The following is a 25,406-nucleotide window of genomic DNA, read 5'->3' as shown; positions in this document are numbered from 1 at the left end:
CACTGTGAGTCATTATGGTCCCACCTGGTATGACTGTAGCTCCCTGGAGGCTATGTGGCTTATGCACTTGACTCATAGTCTCCCGACTGAGGTTCTGCCTGTTCCAGAGATGCTTTTTTGTTTTTATTTTTTGTTTTGGGGTCACACCCAGAGAGGCTCAGGGGTTTCTCCTGTTTCTGCACTCAGGAATCACTCCTGGTAGTGTTCTGGGGATCACGTGGGATGACAGGGATCGAACATTGGTCAGCTACATGCAAGGCAAGCGCCTACCAGCTAAGCTATCTCTCCAGCTCTTAGAGATGCCTTCCTAAATGTTGTGTTGTGGGATTGTGTTAGTTTGTTTTTGTTTTGTTTTTTGGGCTATGCCCAGTAGTGCTTGATTTTTACTCCTGGCTTTGGGATCACTCCAAAAGGTGTTTGAGGGACCATAAGGGGTGCTGAGGATTGAACCCTGATTGACCACAAGCAAGGCAAGTGCCCTACCTACTGCACTATTGCTCCGGCCCCAGATGTACTGTTTTTGTACTGCTTTGCAGGAAACAAAACCTGCAAAAGTCTTATATAATATTTCATTTAATGAGACTTTAATTTAATTACTTTGCTATGCAGAAATAGTACAATGATGGCATCTTAGGCTCAATCCTGTGCTTTTTGCTTTTTTGTTTTTGGGTCACACCCGGCGATGCACAGGGGTTACTCCTGGCTCATGCACTCAGGAATTACTCCTGGCAGTGCTCAGGGGACCATATGGGATGCTGGGATTCCAACCTGGGTCTGCCGCGTGCAAGGCAAATGCCCTACCCGCTATGCTATCACTCCAGCCCCTCAGTTCTGTGCTTTTTCATGTTAACCTGTAGAGGCCTAACTCAAGATGGTTTCAGTGGCTGGAATATCCTCTTTTCTCTGCATATTTCCATCAACTTTTATTTTATTTTATTTCATTTTATTTGCTTTTTGGGTCACACCCGGCAATGCACAGGGGTTACTCCTGGCTCTGCACTCAGGAATCACTCCTGGCAGTGCTCAAGGGACCCTATGGGATGCTGGGAATCGAACCCGGGTCAGCCACGTGCAAGGCAAATGCCCTACCCACTGTGCTATTGCTTCAGCCCCTCCATCAACTTTTAAATAACAGCCTTATTGAAGTATAATTCATATACCATCCAACTCACCCACTTAAAATTTATGTTAGACAGTTACTGTCACTGTCATCCCGTTGCTCATGGATTTGCTCGAGCGGGCACCAGTAACGTCTCCATTGTGAAACTTGTTACTGTTTTTGGCATATCAATTATGCCACAGGGAGCTTACCAGGTTCTGTCATTCTAGCAGGATACTCTCGGTAGCTTGCTGGGTTCTCCAAGAGGAGCGGAGGAATCGAACCTGGGTCGGCCACGTGCAAGGCAAACGCCCTACCCGCTGTGCTATCGCTCTTGCCCATGTTAGACAATATATTTACAGAATTAACATTCAGAATAGTTCTAGCACTTTTTATTACCCCTCAACAGTAACCCTATTCAGGGGGCAGAGCAATAGCACAGAGGGTAAGGCATTTGCCTTGCACATGGTCGATGCAGTTTGGTCCCTGGCATCACATATCGTCCCCCTGAGTATCACCAGGAGTGATCCCTGAGCACAGAGGCAGGAGTAAATCTTGAGCATCACTGGGTATGGTCCAAACTGCCCTCCCCCCCAAAGGAACCCTATTCACTGAGCCATCACCTCAGTTCACTCATTAGCTCTCTTCCTGTGTCATCGATAATCAGTAACCTATACCTTCTGTCTCCAGAGACCTGCTTATTCTGAACATTTCATATAAATGGAATAATCCAGTGTGTGGTTCTTTGTGGCTGACTTTTTATCACTTTTTCATTTAGCATAATACCTTTAAGACTTACCCATATTGTAGCACGTATCAACACTTGATTTCTTTTCTCTGGGAGAGGGGCCTCCCAAACGTTTCTCAGGGAGCCTGGGGCTGCTCTCAACGATATTCATCTCTGTGGGGGGGCAAGTCAGCCTGATGCCCTCCCAAGCAGAGCCCCCGGCAGCTGCTTGCTCCCACAATCCAAAATTGCCATCACGCCCCCGGCCTGACTCCAGTGTCTCAGGACAGACCTCACTGAGACATAATCTGAAAACTCTGCTATGCAGGTTTTGTGACTGAAATCTCCAGGCTTTCTCGTGGTCCAGATGCGCTACCTCCCCCCAACCTCCCTGTATTTCCAGAAGCCTCAGTAGTCACACCCACACCCCAAAGCTGTCACCCAATTAAAAAGCTACTCCAGTCTCACTGTCCTGGTAAAAATACTGAATGTCCTGAACAAGCACCATGACCTCTTAGCACGTGTATTGTAAATCGTAATGCATACAAGGAAAAGGAGAGAGAGAGCAAGAAGGAAAGTGCCTCCCATAGAGGGAGGCCGGGGGTAGGGTGTGGGGTGTTGGGGGATGGTGGTAGGGAGACAGGGGACATTGGTGGTGGGAAATGTACACTGGTGGATGGGTGGGTGCTAGATCATTGTATGACTGAAACCCAATTATGAACAGCTTTGTGACAGTCTATCTCATAGATGTTCAATTTAAAAAAATTTTTAAATGGTAATGTGGAGTTCATGCCCAATTCAATCAGCTTAATCAGTGGCTGAATAAAGAGCAGTACTCCTACATTAAAAATATTAATATCTGTTCTAGAGATGACTTATTTGTTTTTATTTTTAAATTTTGGGCCACACCCAGAGATGATCAGGGATTACTCCTGGCTCTGCACTCAGGAATTACACCTGGTAGTGCTCAGAGGACCATATGGGATACTGGGTATTGAACCCAGGTCAGCCATGGGCAATGCAAGTGCCCTATCTGCTTACTATCTATCTGGCCCCTCATTTTGACATTTAAAGATTTGTAAATAATTGGACCATGCTATGAGTATGGTATTAAGTTTTATTTTTGCTAGCTAACTGATATCATAATTAACATTTCATTTTATCTGTGTTCCATAATTTTCAAGTCACTGAAAGCATTTTATAGCTCTCATACTCTGTAGCTTTGTGAATCATCTATATTCAACTTTTATACTGTCATGATTTGATAATTTTTTATTATTTCCTCAATTATTTTTCAATAAAGCCTAGATTTTTTTTTTTTTACTTTTTGGGTCACACCTGGTGATGCTCAGGGGTTACTCCCGGCTCTGCACTCAGGAATTTACCCTGGCGGTGCTCAGGGGACCATATGGGATGCTGGAAGTCGAACCTGGGTCGGCCGCGTGCAAGGCAAATGCCCTACCCGCTGTGCTATCACTCCAGCCCCTTAGGTGGCTTTTATTTTGGGCTACACCCAGTGGTGCTCAGGGCTTACTCCTGGCTCTGTGCTCAGGGATCACTCCTGGTGGGGCCCAGGGAACCATAGGGTCACGCCAGAGACCAAGTCCGGGTCAGTTGCATGCAAGGCAAGTTCTTTCCCCGCTGTACCATCGCTCCAGCCCCTGGGCTCCCTTTTAGTGTTCGCTGAGGTTAAGGTTTTGAATCCCGATTTCCCAGAGGCCAGGCCCTAATTCAGTATTCAGGTCTGTGTGTGTGTGTGTGTGTGTGTGTGTGTGTGTGTGTATGTGTGTGATCCTTCTGAACTCCTGCTCCCCAGGTCTCCCTACAGTCACGGGTGTCACTGGCTCAGCAGATGGCACCGCCGAGTCCGAGCAGCAGCAATGGCAGCAATGGAAATGACCAGCTGAGCAAGACCAACCTCTACATCCGAGGACTGCAGCCCGGCACTACCGACCAGGACCTTGTCAAGCTGTGTCAGTCGTAAGTCGGGGTACATGTAGGTAGATTTTGGGGACCAATGCAAATGAAATGGTTCTAGCTTCTTATAGGATACTTTTATCCTGAAGTGTATTTATTTTGTTAACTTTTTTTCTTTTTTGGGGGGTCATACCTGGTGATGCACAAGGGTTACTCTACACTCAGGAATTACCCTCTGGCAGTGCTCAGGGGACCATATGGGATGCTGGGAATCAAACCCGGGTGGGCCGTGTGCAAGGCAAACGCCCTACCTGCTGTGCTATTGCTCCAGCCCCCTTGTTAACTTTTAATGTTTCATAAGCCACACTCAGAGGTGCTTAGGGATCACTCCTGGAAGGGCTTGGGATACCATAAGGGATGCTGGGGATTGAACATGATCAGCTGTGTGTAAGGTAAAAATTTCCCTACCCACTTTCCCCTCTCTCTGGTCCAAGAAATGTATTGTTATTATGCTTCTACCACATAGTCACAAGGTTTCCTAGTAAAGTCTTTATTTTTTAAAATTTTTAAATTTTACTTTCACAAGGTTGTTCACATTAATTGATTACATTCAGTATTTCAACATCAATCTCACCACCATTACACCTACCGCCACCATTATTTCAAATTTTCCCACACTCAGGCCTGCCTGCCACAGGCAGATGCTAGATAATTTATTTTCTATTGCTTATTATGAATATCATGAGAGGTTGTGTGGCCGCAAATGTGGCCGCACATTCCTGGAATTCTAAAATTGTAAATGATTGGGGTCTGGAGACATCTCTGTAGGGAGCTAATCCATTCTGAGATTAATTTGGGAGCCAATGGGGGTTAATTTGGAGTAGGCGGAGAAGGAGCACCTGCTCCATCTGAGGTGCCCTGGTGAAATCGGCTAGGCACGGGGTCCGGAGAAGTCTCAGGCGAGCTGCTGTCTCCAGGATTCATTGCTGAATCTGTCCTAGTAAAGTCCTTAAAGAAATCATACCTGCGATTGTTATATAAAACATTCTTGTGTTTCTCCAAAAAAAGCCAGGATAGGGGCTGATCTTTGAAGCTATGACTTTGAAGTCATACAGAGGTCCCCTTCACTATCTGAACAGACAACACTTCTCTCTCGTAAGATATATAGGTTACTATTTCCTTTCTGTTATGAGGAATCTAATCCAGAGCCTTATATATGGAAAATATGTCCTCTACCATTATTTAGTTACATTCCAAGTTTATCCTGTAGGTTATTGTTGAGGTCTGGGATGCAAAATATTTTTCCATATAACTTAATATTTGTAACATTTCCTAGATCCCAAAAATAATTTCTAGGTTATCTGAAATAAAAAACATTCTACTTTTAGAAACAGGGGCGAGGGATTCCTGACCTTGTTTCCAGCATTCACTGAGATGATCTTTGTGGAAAGATTATTACTCTTGAACTTTGAATAGAAAGAAGTTCTCGAAAGATATTGATTAAGAGGACATGAGTGTGATTAGTGGTGACAGAAGTAACTCAGATTAGTACTTTCACTTAGGAAAGTTATTGCTGCTAGAAATATTTTCAGTGAATCGAAGCCCTTACATTAGTGAAGAAAGAAGGTGAAGAAAGAGATTCTACTCTGTGTCTACCCTCCAAAATCTTGGGGGTTCTTCAGAATAGATTTGAATTTTAGGATAGAGAAAACTACCTGTGATCGAATCTCACACCTAATATACTTGACCACTGAGCCACTTTCCTGACCCCTGAATTCCACTGTTTGGCTTCTAAATAGAGTACCGTGACTTGTCTGAACTTCATGTAATTAGTCTATGGCCATACCACCCTGAACGCATGCAATCTCATCTGAACTTCATGTAATGTAATGATATATAGCACTGTCTGTAGCATTGTCATCCCGTTGTTCATCAGTTTGCTCAAGCGGACACCAGTAACGTCTCCATTGTGAGACTTGTTACTATTTTTGGCATATTGAATATGCCACGGGGAGCTTACCAGGCTCTGCCATGTGGGCGGGATACTCTCTGTAGCTTGCTGGGCTCTCCGAGAGGGACAGAGGAATCGAACCCAGGTTGACTGCATGCAAGGCAAATGCCCTACCCGATGTGCTCTTGCTCCAGTCGATATAATGATATAGCATTGTTATTATATTCTATAATTCTAGCTTCTTTTGCTCAGTGTTATTAGTGAGATTCATCCACTTTGTTGCATATGAATGCTCCATCAAAACAATATACCACAGTTTATTTACCCATTCTACTGTTGCTAGACATCTGGGTTGTTCTTAGTTGTAATTATTATGAACTATTATTATTATGAACTATTCATAATTATTATGAATAGGGCTGCTGTGAACTTGTATAGTCTTTGGTACATATATGTATGCATTAGGTTGATTTATACCTAGGAATAAAATTGCTAAGTCATAGGATATATATTTGTTTAGCCTTCCTAGATACACTAAACAACTTTTTGAAGTGGTTAAACTAATTCAGATTCTCACACGAGGATGTGTAAATTCCAGCTGCACCAGATCCTAGGGAGACCCCCAAAGTGTAGTTGTATAAAGCATCAGAGATAATCTATAATCCTCCACTTTTTTATTCTTTTTGGGTCACACCCGGCGATGCACAGGGGCCACTTCTGGCTCTGCACTCAGGAATTACCCTGGCGGTGCTCAGGGATGGGATGCTGGGAATCAAACCTGGGTCGGTCGTAAGCAAGGCAAACACCCTACCTGCTGTACTATCACTCCAGCCCCTATAACCCTCCACTTTTAGTAGTTATTTGGTCATTCTTCAGCTGTGGGATCATATCAATTTCTCCTGGCACCACACAGATTCCAACTATTCTCATCCTTAGAAATGAAGCCAAAGGGAACTTTGGAGAAGTAGGAGTGAAGTAGGGATAGAAAAGTGCTAGCTGAGTAAGTGAAATGAGCCAGAAAGAGAGGGACAGACATAGAAGGACTGCACTCCTTGTGGAGTATAGAATAACATAACATGAGGCTGACACCCAAGGACAGTAGATACAAGGGCCAGGGGGATTGCCCCATAGCTGGAAGCCTGCTTCATGAGCAGAGGGGAGAAGGCAGATGGAATAGAGAAGGGATCACTGAGAAAATGATGGCTGGCGGAATCAGTCAGGATGGGAGATGTGTGCCGAAAGTAGATAATGGACCCAACATGATGACCTCTCAGTGTCTGTGTTGCAAGCCATAATGCCCAAAAGTAGAGAGAGAGTATGGGGAATATTGTCTGCCATGGAGGCAGGGGGAGGGTGGGAAAGGGGGGGTATACTGAGGGTATCGGTGGTGGGGAATGTGAACTGGTGGAGGGATGGGTGTTTGATCATCGTGTGATTGTAACCCAAACATGAAAGCTTGTAACTATCTCATGGTGATTCGATAAATTTAAAATAAATAAATAAATAAAATTCAAATAAACAAAGAGAGAAAGAAATAAAAGAAAAGTGCCAGCTGAATAATTAGGAAAGGAAGCTGGTGGATGGAGCCGTCTCGGAGACTGTGAACACCCAGCGGTGCTCTTACTCCCGGCTGTGCGTGAGGGACTCGTGCAGAGGAAGCACGTGACCCATGACACTGTTTCCCAGGCCCAGAGCTAACCCTTTCTGGGGCGTACCCCTTAGTCAGGAGTCGCTGGGCTGGAAGAGAGCTCACAGCTCCCACATACGTGCTTTATATATGTGAGACCCGGGCTCCATACCAGACACGACACTGTCCCGCAGCACTGCCGGAGTCACCTCCCAGCACAGAGCGGGGGGTAGCCCCTGAACACTGTGAAATTGGAACACCACCCTCATCCCCCTCCCCGCAAAAAAAAAAAAAGTGTTCATGCTTTTGTTCTTATTGTCTCTGGGTTGTAGGAGAAATACATGCTGCTGGCTCCTAACCCCTGAAGGCCGTCAAGGAGAGACGTGGAATCTGGAACTCCTTGGAGGGCCTCTTTCTTTCAGGGCTGAAGCAGCAGCAGCCCAGCTGTTGCCAGCTGCAGTGGAAATTCTGAGTTCAAAAGTCTCAGGCAGCTTAAGCGACTGGGGCCGTGGAAGGGAGAGCAGCGTGCTGTTCTCCGGCCTCTTGGTCGTCTGCCTGCTTGTGCTTGGAGAAGAGTCCAGAAACACAGTCCAGGAGGACGAGGATCACATCCCCCATCTTGGCGGGTTCTTTCCCCACCTCGCAGGCATGGCCTGGCTTGTTCTGCCTAATCCACTGGAGAACAGAAGTCTCACGGAGAAAAAAAAAATCATGGAAATAACCAGCCAAGGAACAAAACAGATGCATCAATCATCTTCTGTTCTCTAGGGATGAGAGTAAGAGATAGAGAAAAGAAAAGTTGGTTTGGGGATTGTGTCTCAAGTTCAGTTCCTGCCAACTGTTTTCCAGTTTAATCTTAGGCTTCTGTCTTTGTTAGTAATTTGTTTTTGTTTTGGGGCCACTCCAACAATGCTCAGGGGTAACTCCTGGCTCTGCATTCAGGAATTACACCGGGAGGTACTTTGGGGGACCGTAATGGGATGCCAGGGATCGAACCTGGGTCAGCTGAGTGCAGGGCAAGCGTCCTACCCACTGTGTTATATATCCAGCCCCTGTTAGTGCTTTTTATTTATTTATTTATTTATTTATTTTTGCCTTTTGGGGTCTCCCCTGGTGATGCTCAGGGGTTACTCCTGATTCTGTACTCAGGGATCACTCCTGGCAGTGCTCAGGGGACCATATGGGATGCTGGGGATTGATCCCGGGTTGGCTGTGTGCAAGGCAAACGCCCTCCCCGCTGTCCTATTGCTCCAGCCCCAGTGATTTCTGTTCTGTCTCCTTTATCTCTTCACTCTTCTGCTGTGGGATGCAGGAGTTTCCTTCTAGTGGAAAACTTCTAATATAAACCTTATCCTGTGATATTTCACTGATGCAGTTTAGGGAATAACATGACTCTGCTGCCAAAGTATACTTTTCAAGACGTTAAAAAATATGACTCGGGGCTGGAGCAATAGCACAGCGGGTAGGGCGTTTGCCTTGCACGTGGCCGACCCGGGTTCGGTTCCCAGCATCCCATATGGTCCCCTGAGCACCACCAGGGGTAATTCCTGAGTGCAGAACCAGGAGTGACCCCTGTGCATCTCCGGGTGTGACCCAAGAAGAAAAAAAAAAAGAAATATATGACTCATACTAATATAGGATGAAAACATGCCTGAGTTATTTTACTCATTAATGTGGGAAGCATCAGGATGGTTAAAAGAGTTCAGAGAGCATTTAAGGTGCTGAATATGTATGTATAGAAGAAAGAATGTGAAAATAAGATTGTTAGGGGCTAGAGCGATAGCACAGCGGGTAGGGCATTTGCCTTGCACGTGGCCGACCCAGGTTCGATTCCCAGCATCCCATATGGTCCCCCGAACACCATCAGGAGTAATTCCTGAGTGAAGAGCCAGGAGTAACCTCTGTGCATCGCTGGGTGTGACCCAAAAAGGAAAGAAAGAAAAAAAGATTGCTAGGTTACATCCACAATTTAAAAAAAATCTCACACGGGATAAAAAGGAAATGTGTATGGGAACAACAAATGTTGTAAAAGTCATTAGAATTGGAGACTTTGTCTATAGAACTGAATTTACATGGGAGGGGCCCTGAGAGGGCAGCCTCGGGGCACTGGTGGAGGGAAGTGGCTCTCTGGTGATGGGTGTGGTGTGGTGGAATGATGGATGCATGAGAACTGTAATTAACAGCGCCAGACCATAGTACAGGGGGGAGGGCACTTGCCTAGCACACAACCACCTGACTTTAATCCCGGGCACCACATATGGTCCCCTGAGCATCACCCGAGAGTGATCCTTGAGCACAGACCAGGAGTATGTCCTCAGCACCAGAGTGTAGCCCACACCTAAAAAAAAAAAAAAAAGTATAATTAGCAGTATTTTAAATTCTGATACCTAAAAAAAAAAAATGGTGGAAAGGGAAGGAAAAAAAAAAGTACTCTTGGCTCTGCACTTAGAGATCACTCCTGGTGGGCTCATATGGCATCCTGGAGATTGAACCCAGGTCAGCCATGTGCAAGGCAAATGCCCTACTCATGTACAGGGCATCAGCTCCTACTTATGCTTCTAAAGTTTTGGATCATTTTTGTTTGTTTGTAGTGTGCAGTGAGAGCCAAGGAACAAATGCTAGACCTCGTTCATGCAAAAAGCAAGTACTCCACTGTTGAGCCATATCCCTGACTCCTTGGATAATTTTTTTTCTTTTTGGGTCACACTCGGCCTTGCACAGAGGTTACTCCTGGCTCTGTACTCAGGAATTACTCAGGAGACCCTATGGGATGCTGGGAATGAACCTGGTTCGGCCGTGTGCAAGGCAAATGCCCTACCCGCTGTGCTATTGCTCCAACCCCTCCTTGGATAATTTTTTTTTAATTTTTATTTAATCACCATGTGGAAAGTTACAAAGTTTTTAGGTTTATATCTCAGTTATACAATATTCAAACACCATCCCTTCACCAGTGCCCATATTCCACCACTAAAATCCCCAGTATACCCACCGCCCCCGCCCCCCCCCCCCAAACTGTATAACTGAAGAATTTCACTTCATTTTCTCTTTACCTTGATTACGTTCCTTGGATAATTATTTTATTTGATTGTTTACTGTGTTTATAATACAGCTAATTTTTCTTTACAAATATAATTTTACCACACCAGACCCACCAATACAGTATGTAGATATTCCTCCACCACTGTCTTGGTATCCCCCTATGCTCAGAATTTAATGCAGCAGGTAGATTCTCAAGGGTCTGTTAGCATTAGTCATTGTTTAGTCCCTTACTGTTTCTTTTTTTCTTTTTCTTTTTTTGCACTACATCTGGCAGTACTCAGGGCTTACTCCTCACTCTGTCCTTAGGATCACAGCTGGAAGGACTTGAGGAAAGATATGTGGTGCCAGGGATCAAACCTGGGTCACCAGCATGTACAGCAAACTCCCTCACCACTGCCCCATCTCTCCAGTCCCTACAGTGTGTCTTTTATAAGATCAGTTGGTACTTGTTATTCCCCCTAAGACTAATTGTGCTCAGCGTGATACCCTCCTATTCCATCCAAGTTGCACCAAACTGCAGGATTTCATATTTTCTTATAGATGATTAGTATTCCCTGTGTGCATATTTCATATACTACAATATTTTTTACCCACTCATCTGTTATCAATAACGCTTATTGGTGTGCAAGTGTCATTTCAAATTAATGTTCTTGGGGTAGACGCCCTCAAATGCTGGATCATGTCTAAACTCCAGTCAAATTTGTTCTGTGAAGACTCCGTACTATATTCTGTAATGGCTGAGCCAGACAACATTCAACCACTAGTAGGTCCAGGTTTCTTTTAACCACATCTCTGCCCACATCATTTTTCTTTCCCCAGTCTTCTTTTTTTGCTTTTTTTTTTTGGGGTCACACCCAGTGATGCACAGGGGTCACTCCTGGCTCTGCACTCAGGAATTACCCCTGGCGGTACTCAGGGGACCATATGGGATGCTGGGAATCGAACCCGGGTCGGCCGCGTGCAAGGCAAGCGCCCTACCCACTGTGCTATCACTCTAGCCCCTCCCCAGTCTTCTTGATGTGTGCTATTCTCACTGTTTGAGGTGATATCTCATCTTTTTTTTTTTTTGGTGTTTTTTGGTTTCGTTTTTTTGCTTTTTGGGTCACACCTGGTGATGCTCAGGGGTTTCTCCTGGCTTTGCACTCAGGGATCAATCCTGGTGGTGCTTAGAGGACCATATGGGATGCTGGGAATCGAAGCTGGGTCGGCCACATGCAAGGCAAACACCCTACCCGCTGTGCTATTGCTCCAGCCCCTTATTGTTACTTTTAAAATTTGGGTGGGCCACAGGCTTGGGATGAGCCTCATCTAGGAATGAATCTGTTGAAAAACTCAGGTATGTGGATTTTGTGACTGAAATCTCCAGGCTTTCGTGAAGTCGGGGATGGGTGACCTTCCTCCACCCCCCTGTTCTTCTGGGAGCCTGGCAGTCACGCCCACAAACTGCCTCTGGTGCCATATAAGCTCATTAACTAGCCATGATCCAGAGACTCATAAATAAATCTTGGAAGAGAACAACAAGCTGCAGAGATTCTTCTGGATCCCAGTCACCGTGCAGTTAAAAATTTAACTTTAGCTCTATCACCCCATTCACAATTTTAGAATTTCTAGAGTGCAATGCCATAACATCTCATACTCTACACCACTGATATGCCAGGAATAGCACACCACATCGTATGGGATGTAAAGTTGAAGGCAATAAATTTAAATTAAGAAAATAGGGGGCTGGAGCAATAGTACACCAGGTAGGGTGTTTGCCTTGCATGCTGCTGACCTGGGTTTGATTCCCAGCATCCCACATGATCCCCTGAGAACCGCCACTGGGAGCAATTCCTGAATACAAAAGCCAGGAGCAACCCCTATGTATCATTGGGTGTGACCCAAAATGCAAGAAAAAAAAAAAAAGAAAGAAAGAAAATACTGGTGCACAAGGCTCAACCTGTAACAACATGTTAGTTATCTCTTTTACAAGGGCTCAATGGCTCCAGGGTGAGATACAACAATATTCACACACTTTCTTCAAGGAAATCTTTTTTGATCATTTTTAGTGAATTATTTATAATAAGCAATACAAAATAAATTATTTAGGGCCTGCTATTAGGGCAGGCTGGGTGGTGGTTGAGAAAATTGGAAATAATGGTGGTGGGAAAGTGTAATGGTGGTGGATTGGTGTTGGAATATTGAATGCAATAAATCGTTGTGAACAACTTTATAAAAATAAAATTAAAAATAAAAAAGCAATAATAAAATTTGGGTGTCTTGGGCCACATCTGGACTTACTCCTGGCTCTGCATTCAGAAATCACTCCTGGTGGTGCTTGTTGGACCACATGGGATGCCGGAGATTGGACTTGGGATAGCCAAGTGCAAGACAAATGCCCCACCTCCTGTACCGTCTTTCCAGACCCAGTATTACATTATCATTTAAGTTTGCATTTCCCCGAACATAGTGCTAAAGAACACTTTTAAAAATATATCTATTGATATTGTATGCCTTCTTTGAGGACGTGTCTGCTCAGCTCCTCTCCTCATCTTTTGATGGGGATGTCTGATTTTTGTTTCATTTTATGAGTGCTTTATAAGATTTGGATATTAGGCCTTTGTGAGATATATGATGAGCAAGTATTTTCTCCCACTCAGTAGGTTTTGGTGTTTTTTTTTTTTTGGTTTGGGGCCACACCTGACTGTTCCTAGGTGTTACTCCTGGCTCACCACTCAGGGATCACTCAAGGCAGTGCTTGGGGTACCCAGCACCTGGGGCTCAAATCCAGTTCAGCCACATGCAAGGCAAGCACCCTACCTGATGTACTATCGCTGTGGACCCTTGCTAAGGATCTTTGAATTCATCAGGGACCCCGTTCTGTAATTTTCCAAAAAGTAATATCTCTGCCTACTTCTGGTACTAGAATAATATTGACCTCATTGAAACTATTTGGGAGAGTCCTCAACTTTCTGGAAGAACCTTGAGAAGAATAGAAAGTGGGTTCTGTTTGAAGGTTTGAAGAACTCATTGGTGAGCCCATCTGGGCCTGGCCTTTTGTTTTGGGAAGACTTTAGATAACTGTTTTGATCTGTTGAAGTGTTTTTCTTCCTCCTGATTCAGTCTTGGGATGTTATAGGATTCTAAAAATTTTGAATAATTTTTTACCATTTATGTTGCACAGATCTCATGACCACTCACCTCTGAGCATACTTAAATATTGAGAGTAAAAAAAAATTAGAAAATAATAAAATACAACCATTTGCAGTAGTTTAAAGTTGAGAGGTCTCAAATAAATTAGTAATTACAATAGCAGTTTAAAAAATTCAAATATTATCTTGCATTTGACTGACCTGGCAGCCCTGAGCCCTGCCAGGAGTGATCCTGAGTACTGCTGGGTATGACCCCAAAATAAACAAGATCTTCTAAGTATTTTTCTTGTGGTAGTACTGCTTTATGTTAATAATCTCAGTTCATATCCCCAGCATTCGTATTTCTACTTTGTAGTTTTAAGAATAAAGCATGGTGGGGCTGGAGCAATATCACAGTGGGTAGGGTGTTTGCCTTGCATGTGGCCAACCCGGGTTTGATTCCCAGCATCCCCTGTGGTCCCCTGAACACTTCCAGGAGTGATTCCTGAGTGCAAAGCCAGGAGTAACCCCTGAGCATCGCTGGCTGTGACCCAATGAAAAGGTGAAATAAAAAAGGTGAATAACTTGTCTAAGTTCCTATGAAGCTATAAAGTAGAAAAACAGGATTTAAATAAAAGCATTCAATACAGGTTAACTAACTTTCAACCAGAGTTCAGTAGAACAGTGGATGTCAGAGAAAATAAATGCCTATCGATTTTTCACGAGAGGAATAGTCTTTGTCAAAGAGAAGGAAAAGTAAAAATCAGATTTAATCAAAAGGAAAAAAAGTAATAAAACCAAGAATAATCTTTTAATTCTCAAATTAATTGCCAGACAGTTCTCTGTGTGTGTGTATTCATTTGTGCTCTACTGCTGAGTCACATCTTCAGCTCTTACTGTACTCTTTCCCCAAGTAGCAGTTAAGTTTTATTTGGGGGGTCATGGCAGAGAGATAGAACAGCGTGTAGGGTGCTTGTATTGAATGCAGTCAAACCAGGTTCAATTTGCAGCATCCCATAGGGTCCCCCAAGCCCTACCAGGAGTGATCCCTTAAACACATTGCCAGGAGTAAGCCCTGAGCACTGCTGGGTGTCACCACAAAACCAAACCAAAAGTTTTAGCTGGTGCGGAAGAGAGAGAAATTTGTTGGTAGAGTAAGCCTACAGTTCTTTATTTCTTGTAGGCATGTTTGGAGATGATATTTCTATGGTAAGCATGATATTTATTTATGTATTTATTTTGGCCTTTTGGGTCACACTAATGATGCCCAGGGGTTATCCCTGGCTCTGTACTCAGGAACTACTCCTGGTGGTGCTATGGGATGCCAGGGATTGAACCAGAATCAGCCACATGCAAGGCAAATGCCCTCCCCGCTGTGCTGTTGCCCCAGGTCTGGTAGGCATGACACTTAGGTTTACTTATTCTTTGTTCACTGTCACTGTCACACTGTTGTCCCCATTGCTCATCGATTTGCTCGAGCAGGCACCAGTAACGTCTCCACTGTGAGACTGGTTGTTACTGTTTTTGGCATATCGAATATGCCACGGGGAGCTTGCTAGGCTCTGCCTTGCGGGCGGGGTACTCTCGGTAGCTTGCCGGGCTCTCGAAGAGGGGCGGAGGAATCGAACCCGGGTCGGTCGTGTGCTACCCTTACCCGCTGTGCTATCGCTCCAGCTCCTCTTCTATGTTATTATTAATATCTAAACAGGGGAGCCAGATAAATAGTACAGTGGGTAGAGTTCTTGCATCACACATGGCTTACCTGGGTTTGATCCCTGGGACAACATATGGTCCCCTGAACACTACCAGGGGTGATCTCTGAACACAGAGCAAGGAGTAAGCCACTCAGTGTGCAGCCAAAATACAGAAACAAAGAAAAAGGGAAACGAAAAAGATTTGCATGTGAATAATTATCTTTGTGGGGATAGAGAAAGGACATGAATGCATCCAAAGATCCTCATCTCTTTTCTTTCTAAGACCCTGCCCCCAGATTATCATTGTGCATTTTCCTCTCCCTTAGATATGGCAAGATTGTCTCCACTAAGGCTATATTGGACAAGACCACAAACAAATGCAAAGGTGAGAGACAACTATCCTTGGTGATAAAGAACACAGAAGGTCTCCTTTGACTGCCCTTTCTTGCTGAGAGCACCCGGTACCCAGTGCCGGGAAAGAGACGAGGGTTTTAAGACAAATGACTTAGAGATATTTACTTATAGATATTTAGATGCTAGAAATGAATCAGGTAGCTAGAAATTAAGATGCTCTTTTGGGGACCCAAGGCTAAGAGCCTGCAAAGGGCCACTTTGAGTTCAGCAGACTTACTCTGGGCCTCATTGCTTCCCTGCAGATGGTGGATATGGGTAAGTAAGATTATTTCTTCTTAGCAAAATACTGAAAATGCCTCTGGGTGGTAGTGGTTTGACTTGGTAAGTGTTATTTTGTGGTTTAAAATATTTTTTAATTAAGTTTTTTTAGTCGGGCTGGAGCAATAGCACAGTGGGTAGGGCATTTGCCTTGCATGCAGCCGACCCAGTTTTGATTCCTCCGCCCCTCTCGGAGAGCCCTGCAAGCTACCGAGAGTATCTCGCCCACACGGTGGAGCCTGGCAAGCTACCCGTGGTGTATTCGATATGCCAAAAACAGTAACAACAAGTCTCACAATGGAGACGTTACTGGTGCCCGCTTAAGCAAATCGATGAGCAACGGGATGACAGTGACGGTGACAGTTTTTTAGTCACTGTTGTATTACAAAGTTATTCATGACTGGATTTTAGGCATATGATGTTTAGCACCATTTGTTGGGGTACATAATTCTAAGTGGGGAAGAACAGTGGAAAGAGGGGACGGTCTGTAGGTTGGGCTTTTGGGGCGTCTTCCAGCAACTGGCTAGTTACCTGCAGTAGAGGGGCTACACAGATACAACCTACTTTTTCAAAAGTTTGCTTTGTGCTTTCTTTGTTAGTAAGTACTAACGTATGTAGGTACTACGTTACTACCTGTTTTCATTACTTGAAATCTAAAGAGTACTTTTGCTTTTATGACAAAAGACTCAAGTTACCGCACCGTTACGCAGCATGTACCTCTAGCAGTGAGAGTGTTCCTGCTTGGCGCCTGCCCCGGGAACTACATTTAGCCAAAGTATTGACCACATCACTCCTACATTTGCTGTCTGCTAGTGTTAATTCAGCATATATGTTTTATGTGTTGGTTCTTCTCCGCTCAGTTTTTTTCCCAAGTAATTCTAATTGCTTCTTCACTTCATGCAACTCTCAGATCTGCAATGAAGCAGTAGAGCAAAGGAGAATGGGGAATATGTATTCCCTGCATGCCTTGCATTTCTGGGGTGTGGCTAGAAAAGGAGTTTTTTTAGAAATATGGAGCGGTGGGGGAGTGGATTACTGGAAAGGCCTAGATTTTTGTTTCTTGTTTTTCCTCTTTGGGTCACACCAAAGAGGGGCACACCCGGTGATGCTCAGGGGTTACTCCTGGCTCTGTACCCAGGAATTACTCCTGCTAGTACTCAGGGTACCATAAAGGAACCCAGGTTGACCATGTGCAAGGTAGAGCTGTACTATTGTTCTGGCCCCAAAATAAGGCTCCTGGGTTATTTATTTATTTTTGGTCACTCCCAGCCAGAGGTTACTCCTTGCTCTGCACTCAGGGGACCATATAGGGTGCCAGGGATCAAACCCAGGTTAGCCACATGCAAGGCAAATGCCCTACCTGTGTTGCTATCACTCTGGCCCCTCCCCCGGGTTTTTATTTTATTATTTGAGTAGGTGGGAGGCACACTCGGCAATGTTCGTGGGTTTTTTTCTGGCTCTGCACTCAGGAATTACTCCTTGTGGTGTTCAGGGGACCTTATGGGATGCTGGGGATCGAACCTGAGTCACTGAAAAGGCTAGTTGTTGAAAAAAAACTCAGGTTTCTTAAGGGGCGGGAAGAAAGGCAGTGCTACAAGAAGGGCCTCATTCCTTTTGGTGTGCTTAGATATAAGTAGATCAAGTCTCACAGGGTTTGAGGAACACAACGATAACCGCCTGAACCCTCACGATCTCTCTTTTTCCCAACCACTTCCTGTACGTGGGTCATTACTTTTCCTCTGACTCCTGAAAAGCCTGCGTCTCCTACCTCCCTTCCCTCCCCGGCCCCAGTAATGCTGTTTCCCCGTTCCAGGCTATGGCTTTGTGGACTTTGACAGCCCTTCCGCAGCACAAAAAGCCGTGACAGCACTTAAGGCGAGTGGGATCCAGGCCCAGATGGCAAAGGTAAGGACCACGCCAGGACTGTTCCTCTCGGATATTGTGTTTAACAGCAGAAGGCTTGGAGGGAGGGGCGGGAGGTATGCCCCTGGATACTCAAGGTCTACTCCTGGCTAGTTCCTCTGCAGTCATTCCCCACATTGCTCAGGGGACCACACAGTGTCAGGAACTGAGCCTCAGCCCCCGACACACTTTCGACCCACTGAGCTGCTCCTGCCAACACTGGAGGTGTTTAGGGTTGTTGTTTGTTTTTGTTTCTGCTTTTGTTTTTGCATCACCAGGAGTAATGCTTGCACTGCTCAGGGGTTACTCCTGGCTCTGCACTCAGAAATTACTCCTGGCACTGCTTGGGGGACCATAGGGGATGCCGGAGATCGAACCCAGGTTGGCCACAGTCCAAGGCAAACACCCTACCCACTGTACTATATATATATATTATATATATATATTTTTATTGAATCACTATGAGATAGTTACAAGCTTTCATGTTTGGGTTACAGTCACACAATGATCAAACACCCATCCCTCCACCAGTGCACATTCCCCACCACCAATCTCCCCGGTATACACCCCCTTTTCCACTGTACTATTGTTTCTGTACAACACCAGAGGTTTTGAGAACCATAGAGTTGATGGGCAAGAACTGTCTAGTTTTTTAATTTTATCTGGCCAAAGACATTCTGAGCCAGGATCCCATTGAACAGTCTTTGGTACCCACTTCTTCAGGAAGATGGAATCAAAACCTGTAACAGGAAACTGTCAACTCTCTCCTAAGGTATTATAAAAAGTCAAGGGCCACAAACCTTTCCCCAGACTTTCTTCCCTACACAGCTGTGGTAGTTTTGCAGTGTTTTCTGAAGAAGCCAGTTTTGCAACTGAGAAGTTATAAAACCATGCTCCCCACTCCCCGTACTGTCCCTCTGGTCTCTGTTGGAGGAGGGGGTCTGGGAAGGGTCCTGTTGGGGAGAAGGAAGCTATAGTAAGAAAGGAAACTTTTCGAAGATATGGTGGGAGCCAGGTTCAATTCCCAGCATTACATATGGTCCCCTGAGCTGGCCAGGAGTGATCCCTGAGCCCTAAGCCAAGGAATAGGCCCTGAGCATACCACTGGGTGTGGCCCAAAATTTGAAAAAAAAAAAATCTGGAATTTTTCCTGGCGACCTATTGGACCATAGCTGATCTGCTCTTTAGTCCAGCCCCTAGCACATTGCCTTCCCTCCCCCTCATCTTTCTTCTTCTGATTTTCCAGCATCAGGAAGTGAACAGGCCTACTCAGAAGAGAACACTGCAGCTAGAAGTGTTATTTAGATTATTTAGAACAATCCAAGGGGAACAAGATAGTTGGAGAGAAACCAGCTTCTGGGGCAGGTCTTTTTGTTGTTGTTGCTTTGTTTTGTTTTTTATTTAATTTTTATTTTTAAATGAATCACCATGAGGTACAGTTGTAGACTTACAAACTTTCGTGCTTGCATTTCAGTCATTCAATGATCGAGTACCCATCCCTCCACCAGTGCTCATTCTCCACCACCGAAGTTCCCAGTATCCCTCTCACCACCCCCACCCCAACCCCCCCACCCCACCCCGCCTCTGTGGTAGGGCATTCCCTTTTGTTCTCTCTCTCCTTTTGGGTGGTGTGGTTTGTAATATAGGTATTGAGTGACCATCATGTTCAGTCTATAGTCTACTTTCAGTTTGCATCTCTCTGGGACAGATCTTAAAGAGATAATGAAAACATCTGAAATATCATAAAGAATGTAAAGAATGAGTTTTATGGGATGTACAGTACTATAAATATTAAATTATTATTATTTTTTTTTGCCTAAAACTTGTTGTTCATAGTACTGGGATTAAGTGTCAAAAAACAGTGGTCAGGGATGGGTGTTTAATCATTGTGAGATTGTAACCCAAACATGAAAGCTTGTAGCTATCTCACAGTGATTCAATAAAATTTAATTTTTTTTTTAAATTAAAGAAAAAAAAAACAGGGGCTGGAGAAATAGCACAGCGGGTAGGGTGGTTGCCTTGCACTCGGCTGACCCGGGTTCAATTCCCAGCATCCCATATGGTCCCCTGAGCACCGCCAGGGGTAATTCCTGAGTGCATGAGCCAGGAGTGACCCCTGTGCATCGCCCGGTGTGACCCAAAAGGAAAAAAAAAAAAAGGTCAAGGTTTTCTTTGTTATGTGGAAGCCTTTCTACAAATGCTTTCCTGAGATGTCATTTTGTAGTTGAGGAATAAAGGAGACAGGCTTCATTTTCTCACCTTTATTTCTTTAGCAACAAGAGCAGGACCCCACAAATTTGTATATATCAAACCTTCCATTGTCGATGGATGAACAAGAGCTGGAGGGAATGCTGACGCCTTTTGGCCAGGTCATCTCTACTCGAATCCTTCGTGATACCAGTGGAACCAGCAGAGGGGTTGGATTTGCAAGGTGAGGAAGTGTTATATGTTAAAAGTAAGAGACGAGGTTTTAAAAAAGTCATGTAAGGGGGGGCTGGAGCAATAGAACAGAGGGTAGAGTTTTGCCTTGCACCTGGCTGACCTGAGTTGAATCCTCCAACATCATCCCAGATGGTCTTCCGAACTCCACAGGAGTGATCCCTAAGTGCAGAGTGAGGAGTAAGCCCTGAGCACCTTCACATGTGACCCCCAAACAAAAATAAACAAAGTCACTTAAGAGGTCATCAAGAAATTGTGCTTCCTTGGGCTGGAGCAATAGCATAGTGGGTAGGGTGTTTGCCTTGCATGCAGCCGACCCGGGTTCGATTCCCAGCATCCCATAGGGTCCCCTGAGCACCGCCAGGAGTGATTCCTGAGTGCAGAGCCAGGAGTAACCTCTGTGCATTGCCAGGTATGACCCAAAAAGCAAAAAACAAAAGAAATAGTGCTCCCTCCCAACCAAACTATTTGCCCAAAGAGTGGTCAGTAAATCAAAACTTCATTTCATTATAGGTCACAATACTCGCTAACCCAGTTGTTCTCAAAAATAATTTTATTTGGGGCTAGAGAGATCATACAGCAGATCGGACGTTTACCTTGCATGTGGCCAGCCTGGCTTCAATCTCTGGCACCCTGAGTTGGCCAGGAGTAGTGATCTCTGAGCTCAGAGCGAGGAATAAGCCCCGAGCACTGCCAAGTGTGCCTTCCCCCAAGAAAAGAAAAATATATATACATATACATATTTTTATAGGTTGGAGCGAGAGCACAGCAGGTAGGGTGTTTGCCTTGCATGTGGCTGGCCCGGGTTTGCTTCCTCCGCCCCTCTCGGAGAGCCCGGCAAGCTACCAAAGGTATCTCACCCGCACGGCAGAGCCTGGCAAGCTACTTGTGGCGTATACTGCCAAAAACAGTAACAACAAGTCTCACAATGGAGACATTACTGGTGCCCGCTCGAGCAAATTGATGAGCAACGGAATGGCAGTGCTGATGACAGTGATACATATTTTTATATATATGTAATTTTTCATTATTACTTCCTACTACATTCAGCTTTGTTCTTTTGATACAGACCAAACCAGAATAAAATAATTTCATATCGTCTTGTAGCCTGCTGAGTACTTTCTCATCCTTTTATTTCATTTCATCTTTATAGGAATCCTATGAAATAAATATGAATTTTCCACTTTACAGATAAGGAACCAGAAATCCCCAGTGTGAACTGGTTTGTTCCAAGTCTCCCAGGAGCAGGTGGCAAAGTCCTGATACATCTGGCTTGAGATTAGCAGGAAGTAGAAGACTTGGTCTGACTTTTAAGATCTCTTGAGAAACCTAGATCCTAGGCCAACGGTGCTAAACCAACAGTGCCACTGACTACCCATGTTCCATTACGGCTTTATGAACTGTGGTTTATTCAGTTAAGCAGGGACTTAAACATTGATTTTTTTTAACTTTTTTTTTTTTTTTTGGTTTTTGGGTCTCACCCGGCGATGCACTGGGGTTACTCCTGGCTCTGCACTCAGGAGTTACTCCTGGCGGTGCTCAGGGGACCATATGGGATGCTGGGAATCGAACCCGGGTCGGTCGCGTGCAAGGCAAACGCCCTCCCCGCTGTGCTATCGCTCCAGCCCAAACATTGATTTTTCAAAGATGTTCTGGGCCTGGAGAGACAGTCCAGGGGTTCAGGCACTTGCCTTGTAGGTAGCGGATCCTGCTTTGATCCCTGGCACTGCCTATGGTCCCCTGAGCATTGCCAGGAATGAGCCTTGAGGTCAGAGACAGGAGAAGCCCTGAGCGCTGCCCTCCCGCAACTCAAGAAAAAGTGATTCATGAGGAGGCTGGGCAAGAGCTCCGAGGGCTGGTGTATGGGTTTCCATGCTGGAGGTCCAGGCTCCAGCCGGGGCTGACTGCCCAGAGTAGCTCCTAAACCCCGCTGGGTGGCCTACAAAGGTAACTAGTGGGGGGCCAGGAAGATGTTGTCTGAGACTTGGGAAGATAGCCCTAAGGGCTGGAGTGCATTCTATATGGGTTTTTTTTTTTTTTTTTTTTTTTTTAATTTTAAAGATACCCTTGAGGGGCTGGAGTGAGCACAGCGGGTAGGGCGTTTGCCTTGCACATGGCCGACCCGGGTTCGGTTCCCAGCATCCCATAGGGTCCCCTGAGCACCGCCAGGGGTAATTCCTGAGTGCAGAGCCAGGAGCGACCCCTGTGCATTGCTGGATGTGACCCAAAAAGCAAATAAATAAATAAATAAATAAATAAATAAAGATACCTTTAATTTACTTTTTAAAATATCACTAGCCCTTCAAAGATAAGAAGAGACACTCACACCTTGCCCCCTTACATCTTCCTTTGATTAATGGTTTTAAGCTTTTGGAAAGTACAGAACGAAAATAATTTGTTACACATTTCTGATTATCCATTGTCCAAGCTACACTCCGTTTGATCCGGAGCTGTTGAAATCACATCACTGTTGTAACTGTTTTGCTTTTCGAGTCATGCCCAGCAATGTTCAGGGGTCGTTCCCGGCTCTGCAGTCGGGAATGACTCGTGGCAGTGCTTGGGGGACCATATGGGATGCTGGGATTGAAACCAGGTTGGCCGTGGACAAGCCACGCACCCCACCCGCTAAGCTATTGCTTCAGGCTGCAGTTACTCTTGGCACCGCACGGTACTCTGAGGACCTTGTTTTGCGGGGAGAGGGGTAGTGCTTCCCACCAGCGCTGGTGGTCACCAGTGCCACAGCCAGGGGTGCTCAGAAAGCTCTGATGTGTCAGGGCCACCTGCATGCAGCCTTCCCGAGCGCTAGCCCTTTGAGCAAGCTCCACAGCACAAGATCCTGTTGATTTTTTTCCTTTTTTTAGAAATTTGAAAATGAGGGGCTGGAGCGATAGCACAGTGGGGAGGGCGTTTGCCTTGCAAGCAGCCGACCCGGGTTCGATTCCCAGCATCCCATGTGGTTCCCTGAGCACTGCCAGGAGTAATTCCTGAGTGCAGAGCCAGGAGTAACCCTGAGCATCGCCAGGTGTGACCCAAAAAGCAAAAAAAAAAAAAAAAAATTGAAAATGACTAGACTAAGTGATGTGAAGGATACTTTTTTCTTTTTTGCGTCACACCTGGTGATGCACAGGGGTTACTCCTGGCTCTTTACTCAGGAGTTACCCCCTGGTGGTGCTCAGGGGACCATATGGGATGCTGGGATTCGAACCCGGGTCGGCCTCGTGCAAGGCAAACGCCCTACCCGCTGTGCTATCGCTCCAGCCCCTCTTTTGTTTTTTTTTAAGGATACCTTTTTTGTTCCGTAACATCTTGTCTGATTCAAGAAAAGTTCTTTGGGGCTGGAGCGATAGTACAGTGGGTTGGGTGCTTGTCTTGCAACGGCTGGTGCAGGTTCAATCCCCAGCATCCCACATGGCCCTCTGCGCCCTGCCAGGAGTGATCCCTGAATGCAGAGCCAAGAGTAATCCCCGAAACAAAAATGAAAGAATACTTCCTTGAGTGCGCCTGACCTTGGGAACAAAGGCAGGGCCCCTAGTCTAGTCTCTCTGGGTAGCCCCACCTGCTGGCGATCCGAGGAAGTACTCAGGGGGAGTCCCTAGGCTTGGGGTTTTGCTGCGGGGGGCCACATCTGGCCCAAAGTAATTTAAAAGTCTAAGTAATTAAGTATCTAAACAACGAGGACAGTGTTTCATCTCAGTTTTTGTGGCCATCTAAAAAATACTTTTCAAACACTTTTCAAACCTTGGAATCAAACTGGATTACATTCTCATTTCCTGTTACAGATTCCCTCCCTCCCTCTCTCTCCCTCCCTCCCTCTCTCTCTCCCTCCCTCCCTCTCTCCTTCCTTCTTTCCTTCCTTCCCTCCTTCCTTCCTTCCTCCCTCCCTCCCTCCCTCCCTCCCTCCCTCCTTCCTTCCTTCCTTCCTTCCTTCCTTCCTTCCTTCCTTCCTTCCTTCCTTCCTTCCTTCCTTCCCTCCCTCCCTCCCTCCCTCCTTCCCTCCCTCCCTCCCTCCCTCCCTCCCTCCTTCCTTCCTTCCTTCCTTCCTTCCTTCCTTCCTTCCTTCCTTCCTTCCTTCCTTCCTTCCTTCCTTCCTTCCCTCCTTCCTTCCCTCCCTCCTTCCCTCCCTCCCTCCTTCCTTCCTTCCTTCCTTCCTTCCTTCCTTCCTTCCTTCCTTCCTTCCTTCCTTCCTTCCTTCCTTCCTTCCTTCCCTCCTTCCTTCCCTCCCTCCCTCCCTCCTTCCTTCCTTCCTTCCTTCCTTCCTTCCTTCCTTCCTTCCTTCCTTCCTTCCTTCCTTGTTTCCTTCCTCTCTCCTCTCTCTTTTTTGTGAAGCAAGATAGTTTTTTGTTTGTTTTGTTGTTTTTGTTGCTGTTTGTTTTTTGCCATACCTGAAGGTGCGCAGGGCTTACTCCTGGTTCTGTGCTCAGGGATCACTCTTTTTTTTTTCTTTTTATTTTCTATTTTTTACTCAGGGATCACTCTTGGCATGGCTCAGAGGACCATATGGGATGCTGAGGATCAAACCTGGGTGGGCTCACGTGCAAGGCAAATGCCTTACCCACTATGCTATCTCTCCGGTCCCAAGGTAGTTTTTATTGAACTTATTTAGAAAAATTTGGGCAAGAGAACAAGGGGAAATATGTGTTCAAACAGAACAGAGGTGGGGCCTGAGCCTGTACAGTGGGTAGGGCGCCTGCCTTGCCGCCCCCCAAAAAGTGTTTCTAAAAAAGAGCAGCAAAAGGTTTTATTTAGCTCTTACCTTACAAGAGTGAAAGCATTTTATATGTATATGTGAGAGAGAGAGACAGAGACAGAGAGAGAGAAAGAGAGTAAATAAAAAAAAAACAAGCAAAGACATAGAGATAAGCAAGCGAAATACATGTTCAAGAGAGAACACGAGGGGCTGGAGTAATAGCACAGTGGGTAGGGCGTTTGCCTTGCACGTGGCCGACCCAGGTTCAAATCCCAGCATCCCATATGGTCCCCTGAGCACCGCCAGGAGTGATTCCTGAGTGCATGAGCCAGGAGTGACCCTTGTGCACTGCTGGGTGTAACCCAAAAAGTAAAAAAAAAAAAAAAAGAGAGAGAGAGAGAGAGAGAGAGAACACGGGCAAAGTGCCAGTACAGCAGGAGAGGCATTTGCTTTTTCCTGATCCCTACCACCCTCAAGTCTTCCAGGAGTGATTCCTTAGCACAGAGCCGGGGTAAACTCTGAGCACCAGTTGACCCCAAAAC

General features: G+C 45.5%; 1 protein-coding gene across 6 annotated transcripts in view; it reads left to right on the top strand.

The window, feature by feature from the left end:
• RBMS2 (RNA binding motif single stranded interacting protein 2) overlaps window positions 1-25,406 on the top strand; it is a 60,460-nt gene that overhangs the window by 18,262 nt on the left and 16,792 nt on the right. For 4 of the 6 annotated variants that reach the window (XM_055129496.1, XM_055129498.1, XM_055129494.1 and 1 more), the window contains 4 exons: window positions 3,643-3,806; window positions 15,491-15,549; window positions 17,650-17,741; window positions 20,012-20,169. In XM_055129496.1, the coding sequence (XP_054985471.1) occupies window positions 3,679-3,806; window positions 15,491-15,549; window positions 17,650-17,741; window positions 20,012-20,169 (437 nt within the window). In that variant the 5' untranslated portion in view covers window positions 3,643-3,678. The remainder of the gene's footprint in view (window positions 1-3,642; window positions 3,807-15,490; window positions 15,550-17,649; window positions 17,742-20,011; window positions 20,170-25,406) is intronic. The other 2 variants (XM_055129497.1, XM_055129495.1) reach the window with 1 other exon arrangement.

This window comes from Sorex araneus, chromosome 2, assembly GCF_027595985.1.
Source record: "Sorex araneus isolate mSorAra2 chromosome 2, mSorAra2.pri, whole genome shotgun sequence".
NCBI lineage: Eukaryota > Metazoa > Chordata > Mammalia > Eulipotyphla > Soricidae > Sorex > Sorex araneus.
This window is presented reverse-complemented; position numbering and strand designations above follow the sequence as displayed.